Source organism: Musca domestica, unplaced genomic scaffold, assembly GCF_030504385.1.
Source record: "Musca domestica strain aabys unplaced genomic scaffold, Musca_domestica.polishedcontigs.V.1.1 17, whole genome shotgun sequence".
Lineage (NCBI taxonomy): Eukaryota > Metazoa > Arthropoda > Insecta > Diptera > Muscidae > Musca > Musca domestica.
Genome location: NW_026712230.1, coordinates 10,949,199 through 10,958,014, shown reverse-complemented (window position 1 = coordinate 10,958,014; position 8,816 = coordinate 10,949,199). Strand labels below are relative to the sequence as shown.

General features: G+C 36.3%; 1 protein-coding gene across 1 annotated transcript; it reads right to left on the bottom strand.

Moving 5' to 3' along the window:
• Positions 1–3,493: 3,493 nt before the first annotated feature.
• LOC131801712 (uncharacterized) lies at positions 3,494–8,757 on the bottom strand. Its single transcript, XM_059120646.1, has 4 exons — positions 8,539–8,757; positions 8,378–8,472; positions 3,999–4,119; positions 3,494–3,929 (listed from the first exon to the last, which is right to left on the bottom strand). Exons 1-4 carry the CDS (start codon positions 8,684–8,686, stop codon positions 3,646–3,648), a joined length of 648 nt encoding a protein of 215 aa, XP_058976629.1. The 5' UTR covers positions 8,687–8,757; the 3' UTR covers positions 3,494–3,645.
• Between the last annotated feature and the right edge of the window lie 59 nt (positions 8,758–8,816).

Genomic DNA, 8,816 nt, shown 5'->3' with positions numbered 1-8,816 from the left:
GTACGAAACTAAACAAAGCAAATTTATTAGAATCTAATGACTTGTTTTTAAAACACCTACACCAAATTTCAGAAAGTCAACCAAAATTACAAAATCAAAGAATTTGGGCCAGTATATACTACCAAAATTCATAGATACAGCCCCATGCACACTATATACTATTTTGTATGGGATTTTTAATTTCCTTTTTAAATCTAGAAGTAATGGAATTGTTTATACGTATTTTAAGTTTTCAATGTTCCCATTTGGATTTTTAAGATACCACAAATTATACAGTCGATTGTCTTGAAAATAGTACTATTTCCGTTAACATTTAAACAAAGCTTTTTGCACCAAAAGAAAGGAATATAATAATGCTCATATTTCTTCGGAAATTTAAAATTTTTAAAACCACTTGTGTCGATTATGTACGTAATCATATCTTTTTTGTAAGTTCACCTAAAAGGGTACCTTTCACCCAATCTAAGGAAATTTCCAGAATTACAGTGCTACAACACCTCATATAATTGAGTAGTTTTCGTACCACCATACTTTTATGAATCATTTTTTCCTCAAAACTGCATTATATTGGCCGTACCCTTGTACCCGGTATCTGGTCATTATTGTACCCTCCACCAGTATGGAGGGTATATTAAGTTCATGATTCCGTATATACAGGGTGAGATAACACATTTTTTTTAATTTTATTGAATGTAAAAAAATCAATCATCAATTTTAGAATACGTTTAGATTTGTTCGAATTGGTAACCTTTAGGATTGGTCACACGCTGCCCGAATGTTTCTCTGCGGTATTTTGGCCCATTCTCGGCACATCGCTTGCTTGAGGTGATCGGCACTATAATCCAACGGAGATTTTGGTGGCATTGTGCGCTGATAATGAAGCGGGGAACCTCATTTTGTAACCATTCTTGGGTGGCGCGATGGTGCTGAGTTCTCTTGCAATGTCCAAGGTTTGCGGCCAAAATGTTTGCGTGCCCCAGGCTTTAATACATCCTCCAGAATATTTTCGCTATAATATTCGGCATTTATTCTGATGCCACGGTCGATTTATACGAGCGGAGAGCGACCATCGGCTGTTATGGCGGCCCACACCATCACCGCCTCTTGAGTTATGGTGGCCAACCGAAGGTGCACATTTTCAGCTGACCTCTTTGGCAAGTAAACACGATCATTTTGTTTGTTTACAAACTGCAGGACAAATTTAGCTCCATTTAGTCTATTTTCTTTCTGTTGCGGTGCAAGTTCTCGCACTTTTAGGAATTACAATGGCTTTAAACCGAGCTCATTTTTCAATATTTGCCGAATGGAATACTGCCATATGTTCAGTTCACGAGCCATTTTTCGGCCACTGCGATGCAGGTTTCGATCAAGGCGCTTCTTTAGTTGTCGAACCATTTGTAGTGATGGTGCTGTTTTCTTCCGTCCACTTCCTTGACGTCGGGCTAAACCGAGCTCATTTTTCAATATTTGCCGAATGGAATACTGCCATATGTTCAGTTCACGAGCCATTTTTCGGCCACTGCGATGCAGGTTTCGATCAAGGCGCTTCTTTAGTTGTCGAACCATTTGTAGTGATGGTGCTGTTTTCTTCCGTCCACTTCCTTGACGTCGGGCTACGTTACTAGTACCACGGTAACGAGCGATGGTACGAGACACAAAAGATTTATTCACATTTAAATGCTGGAATGCTCTAACGATAGCCAATTGTGGATTTCCAGTCAAATAAAAAGAAATCACACTATCACGCTTGAATTCCATCACGAATAATTTTTTTTTCTGGAAAATTCTCACCATAATGCTTTTGTACGGTTGTAAACAATATGATAAGCTACCACTGGAATAATTTTAACAGCTGTCGGACGAGAAATTACAGCAGTCTAAAGTTGGTTGCAGTTTTTTCATCTCACCCTGTATATATTCTTGTCCGTCCCTCTGTCTCTCCGTCTATAGAAATCGCTCTAGCTTCCAAACGAAATGAAGAATCTTAATAAAATATTTGTCTTTGGAAAAGAGGGTATATTAACTGTGTCATTCCTTTTGTAACATCACTATAAATATTCATCGGTGACCCCAAAAAGTATAAATATTCATGATCAGCATAAAATTTTATGTCCGTCTGTCTGCCTGTCTGTTGAAATCACAATAAATCCCCCAGTATTTGGCGTAGGGTATTAAAATTTGGCAGAGCAATTAGTATTGTGCCTAGAATGGTTGGTATTGAAAATGAGATATATCGTTCCTGGTTTTGGTATAGCCGTCATATAACGATACTTCTCGATATTCGGTATTTTGATGATTTTCGCCACATTTTCTAGAGCTTTGTTTAAAAATTGGTATTTGTAGGTCACATTGGGTTCTAGCTCCGGTGGCGTAACATAGTATGTAGAGGTCCACGTTTTCGTATAGCCCCCACATAAATTTAAATTTGTTAGATCATTTGAACCCCTAAATATACATACTCTAAAACAACAGGCTTTGATTCTGGTCCTAACCCTACGCCCATGCAAAATTTCGTGAGGATCGGACGATAATTGTGTACCCATTTGAACCCCTAAATATACATACACATTCATTCTCATGATTCTAGCACTCACCCTACCCCCATGCAAAATTTCTTAAGGATCGGACGATAATTGTGACCTGAATATAACAAAATGAAAAAATCTCATGCCAAAAAAAAATGACAAAAAAAATTTACGCGATTTTCTTAGATTTTTTTCATTTTCTGGCTATTCCGTATTGGTGAGAATTGTCACCATCAGTCCAGCGGTTCTTGAGTTATAAGCGGTCTAACTAACATCCCCTTCTTTGATATATGAGATTGTATATATTTTCTTATATATACGATTTTCGTGTATTGGTGATTTCCCTGGAAATAACAATTTTCAGGGTTTCAAGGAAATGTTCGTTATTTTTTACATTAAAGTCATGGTCTATTTTACCCGCTAAATATTGGCCGATGACCACACAAAATATCAAAAGTTGGATTTAACTGCTTTTAGACGTGATCTGCTTTGTTTTCAAAATGTTTGCTATTATTTTGATTGGTACTGTACTCATCTCAATAATAACTCTGCTGGGTAATTTATGGAGTGACATGTCATTAAAAAGTGTTATAAATGAATACGGATACAAATCTGAGTAAATGATTAATTAGCGTTTTATCTGCTTGAGATTTCAGCGGTTGTCTGATATGGAGATACTGAGATTTTGGCTTAATATTTATACCAGAAACAACCAAATACATTAACTTATATGAAACAGTAAAGCCCAGTTATAATCAGCATTTCTATAATTTTTTAATAACAAATTCTAGATTATTCAGAGAAGTTATTGGTTTAAAACTTAATAAAAACTGTTAAATGACAATTAATACGTCATATCAATGTTTAACTGTGCAGTAATTAAAACAACAATAAAATAAAATTTGTTTGTTAAAAAAATAATGTTAAATAATTAATTTATTAACAAAATAAGCTACACTAAACCGGTTTTTTATATATTTTATTTCGTTAAACATTTGCTTAAACATGTATGTTTTGTTTGTTTCTAAATCACAAAAAAAATCAGTCTTAGATGAGAAAGGCGGTGTTTGAACCCACCTGCCTGGCACACAACACGTGTTGCGGTTAAACATTCATTCAATCACACCGATGCCCCAAACCACCCCAGTATGTCAACAAAACGTGGCGGTGGAGTTTCCATGTTCACAGCTTCCTCATACGAGGGAGGGGGTTTTTCATTTTGCATTGACTGCACGTGGACATTGATTTCGTGGTAATAGGGTAGGTTCGTCGACGAAGATCTACTGCGAATGTAATTCTGTTCCATATTACAGAGATGCGGTCGTTGTTCTTCGCGTAATCGTCGTTCATCGTTAAATCTTTCGTAGAGCTTATATATGGGAAACCATGATAAACTTTGACAGACTGGTTAGGAGGGAAGGTGGAGAATTGTTAGAAAAATATGGAAAGTTTTGAAAGTGTTGGTGTACTCACTTAAGACCAATGAACCCAAAATGAGTTGGATATTGTCCTCGGTCAGCGAAATCATGGCAATGTCCAAGATTACCAGAAATACTGTTGTCACCAGCCAGGGGCGTAGGTAGTCCGATTGACGCTGTAAATTATAGAGATTAATTAATGAATGGAATATTATTTTTTCTATAGAAGATTTGGTAAAAGATTTCCTCATACGGAAGTCCCTTTGTATGGACTCTATAAATAAAAGACCAGCGGAAGGGTTTCTAGAAAACTGAGGAAGGTGTTCTATCAATTAGAAGTCTGTGGTGTCTTCCACTCATTGAAGAGGTCTTCCACAAAAGGAAGTCCCAAAAGGAATTCAAACTATAAAAGACCTGCTGGCGAGTTTCTGGCAGCTGTTGAATGTACTCATTCATTGAAGACCTGTGGAAAGTATGCTATCAATAGAATAAATGTGGAATATCTCCTATCCACCGAAGTCCTGCTACAGGTCTTCAATTTTCATATAATCTTTGAAAGGGTTTTCATGTAATGAAGTCAAGTGAAAATTTTCTATTTACCTGTGGAAGGTATTCCATGTGCAAAGTGACATTGAAATCCATTCTATCCATTCATTCTAAACCTATTCTGTTTTTTCTTGTGAAAGGTATTCTATCAATAAAATATGTGTGGAATACCTCCTATCAACAGCAGACCTGCTATAGGTTCATTTTTCAAAAAACCTGTGGAATGTATTCTATGCAAAGCAGTCCAGTGAAAATTTTCCATTTAATTAAGACCTGTGAAAGGTATTCCATCAGCAAAATGACAATGAAAAGTATTCTGCGGAGGTTTTTTTTTAATAGGAAATTGTGGATTGAATTCCATAAATAGAAGATGTTTTATAGGAAGGTCTTCTATAATCAATATATATTTTTCATAGTTCATATATCAATATTCACAAACCTCCTATAAGTCTTCTATGAATAGAAAATATTATACAGGTCTTCTATTAAAAGAAGATGTTTCATTCTTGATAGAAGACCTCCCACAACTTTATTATAGGTTACTTATTGACAAAAGACTTTCCATAAGTCTTCTGTTGATGGTAGCCCCCTTCCTGGTAAACCCCTCTTCTTCGACTGATGGAAGACTTTCAACAAATCTTCAATTTATAGAACTTCCATAGATCCTCCACTGGTCTTCTGTGGATGAAATACCTTCAACTTGTCTTATATCAATACTCACAGACTTTCTAAAAGTCTCCTATGGATAGAGATCGTTTACAAGACTTCTATGAATAGAAGACGTTCCACAGGTGTTTAGCAGTTATAGGGGCTTCCACAGGTATTCTAGTAATAAAGGATCGCCCATGGGTCTCCAAGGATAGAAGATCGTCCATATATTTGCTATTGATGGAAATGATCATAACCCAGGATGGCATTAAAAATATGTTAGCAAAGGCAAAGGTGATCAACCTTTTGATACTCTACAACAGTTGCGGTAACATTTCTACAGACCTGAAACCGTTTTGACTAGAATGAAGATTATACTACGAAATATCACAAAATAAACCAGTAAAGAAAGTCTTCAAGTCGGGCGGGGCCGACTTTATGATACCCTACACCACTTTGCTAATTAAGTAGAGCTCAACATAACAATTAAAAGTTTTTATGGGAGAATTCAATCATACACGCTATGATTATAATTATAATTTAAAGTTCAAATAATGCCGATGCATTTGTATCTTTTAAATTCGGAATTGTATTGCCCATTTGGTGCACAATTAATTTGAAATCGGATAAAGATATATATGGGAGCTATATCCCAATCGGAACCAATCTTGATGAAATTTGGCAAATATATTTCTGAGCTGCATTTGATATATTTCCCTGAATATCGTTGTTACGGAGTGCATATTACGGTTGTGGGTAACATATATAACAAATCGGATGAACAATATATATGCAAGCTATAGCTATATCTGAACCGATCTTCACCAAATTTGACATACAAGCTTCTAGACTCAATTCGGTCGTGCCAAATTCCATCCCATTTGGACAAATATTAGACGTTTGGTGCACAATAAAAGGTAAATCGGACGAAGTTATATATGGGAGCTATATCCAAATCTGAACCGATCTCGATAAAATTTAGCAAAGGTATTTCTGAGCTGTATTTGATATATTTCCCCCCAGAGTGCATATTACGGCGGCGGTGGACAAAAATAACAAATCGGATGAAAAATATATATGGGAGCTATAGCTATATCTGAACCGATTTCGATCAAATTTGGCATGTATATGCAAAATTTGGGTGTATATGCAAAATTCCATACAATTCGGGCTGATATTACACGTTTGGTGCACAATAAAAGGCAAATCGGACGAAGATATATATGGGAGCTATATCTAAATTTTGACCGATTATCTCCAATTTCAATAGGGTTCGTCCTTGGGCCAAACAAAAGATCTTTGCAAAATTTCATCTGGATCGGGCAATAAATGCGACCTGTACTTTGTTTACAAAAATACATGGACAGACGGACAGACGGACGGACAGATTTACGGACGGACAGACGGACGGACAGACGGACGGACGGACGGACATGCATAAATCGACTCAGAATGTGATTCTATGCAGATCATCAAAAGGAACTATGGGTCTATCTCGTTTCCTTCTGCCTGTTACAAACAAATGCACAAAGACATAATACCCTGACCACCTTGTGGTGTAGGGTATAAAAAGTCAAATGTTGAACTTAATTGATCCCCTTTTCGAATGATCATTATAGATCTGGAACCAATGTTTTCCAAAAAACATACAATCTCTAAAAAGCATGAGTATTTTAAGAACTGAAGGGCGAATGCAAAATCTAGAAAATTTTTAGGTTTTTGGGTCATTTTAAACCCAAAATATTTTGCGAACATCTTCAAAAACAAATAGACTTCCATTCTGACCCTAACCCTTTCCCAATGCAAAATTTCGTGAGGATCGACACCTAGCGTAATAAAAATTAACATGGACAGACGGACGGGCTGACACACAAAGCTATATCGATTCAGGTCGACGAGATAAGAGGATCCATACATAGCATCCTATGTCTTGGGCCAATATAAATTTTTAGCCCAATCAAACTTATAATACCCCTTTTTTATAATTTCTAAACCTTACACACATAGTGGTAAGGGTATTATGTCTTTATGCATTTGTTTGTAACATGGAAAAGGAAGCGAGATAGACCCGAAGTTACTTTTGACGACCTTGATAGAATCACTTTCTGAGTCCATCTGACCGTCCGTCCATATGTCCATGGATTTTTTTGTGAACAAAATGCATGCTAGGCACACCCGACCGAATTCGTACAAATTTGGTGTAAATAGGTTCATATATAGCTATAAATCCCATATATATGTTTGATCCGATTTGGGGTTTAATGTCCCACAATAATCTTTAGTGCCAGATATCAGATACAGCTCAGGAATAAGTGTTTAAAAATTTGTCGAGGATTTCTTTTGTGCACCAAATGGCTGATATCAGTCCAAATGGACTTAATTTTGCAAGCGCTTCAGGTTTTTGTGGAAATCGATTCAGATATAGCTATAGCTCCCGTTTCATCCGATTCCGTGTTAAAGTACTTCACATGCGTAATATGCACTCCACAACAATGACATATGATACCGGGCATCAGATATTGCTCGAAAATACCTCAGCCAAATTTTATCGAGATCGGTTCAGATTTTTATATCGATATACATTTTCATCCGATTTTACGGTTATTGCTCACCATATATGTAATATCAGCCCAAATTGAATAGATTCAATAAATATTTTTATACCCTCCACCTTGGAAAGGAGGGTATATTAAATTTGTCATTCCGTTTGTAACATCCCTAAATATTCGTCGTAGACACCATAATGTATATATATTCATAATCAGCATAAAATTCTAAGTCGACTTAACGATGTCCGTCTGTCCGTCCGTCCGTCTGTCTGATGAAATCACGATACAGCCCACATTATTTGACGTAGAGCGTCAAAATTAAGCAGAATAATTTGTATTGTGCCTAGGATGATTGGTATTGAAAATGAGATATATCCGTCCACGTTTTGGTATAGTCCCCATAGCTCCCATATAACCGTACCTCCAGATGTGTGGTATTTTGATGATTTTTGCAACATTTCTTCGCGGATTTGTCTAAAAATTGGTATTTTTGTATCCTAATGGGTTCTAGCTCCATTGCCCAAATATTGTTTTTGGGTTACCTCAAAAGAATAACCCCTTTTTTGACCAAGTCATAAGTACCTATTTCATGTGACATGGTCCTGTTCAACTATGGCTTATTAATTCCCTTTGTAATGACAAATTTTGCGGAAAATTTTTTTCCCAAATCCATCAATCCGGAAATACTTACCATTGATAATCCCAGCGATAAAATAAATGCAAATATAAACATGGTTGTAATGATGATGAGTAACATGGCAGTAAATATTTTACACCCAGCTTCAACTGCAAATGGGAGGGGAGAAATTACAACAAAATACACACAAAGGAAAAATAATATTCTCAACTCACATCCCGGTCCACAAATCGGGCAACTAAATGAACTATAGGTGATGTGGCATGCAAACACCAACAACAAGGCAAACAATAATATTTGCTTGTAGGCAATAAATTTCCCCAATTTTTCCAATAAGTCCTTTTCACTCTGCCTTCCGTCCATGTTGAGATCAAGCTATACACATGCGAAGGTTAAAAATCTGCCGCTTCGAATCAAGTCCGAAATAATACTGAACTCAGTCAAAATGAAATGAAATTAAAACAAACAAATTATAAAATTACAAAATTTGTCT

Coding starts and splice junctions, on each gene's coding strand:
- LOC131801712 (XM_059120646.1), bottom strand. CDS start 8,686: ATGGACGGAAGGCAGAGTGAAAAGGACTTATTGGAAAAATTGGGGAAA. Junction 8,473..8,538: donor CCCGATTTGTGGACCGGGAT/GTGAGTTGAGAA, acceptor TCCCATTTGCAG/TTGAAGCTGGGTGTAAAATA. Junction 3,930..3,998: donor TTTGGGTTCATTGGTCTTAA/GTGAGTACACCA, acceptor CCTCCTAACCAG/TCTGTCAAAGTTTATCATGG.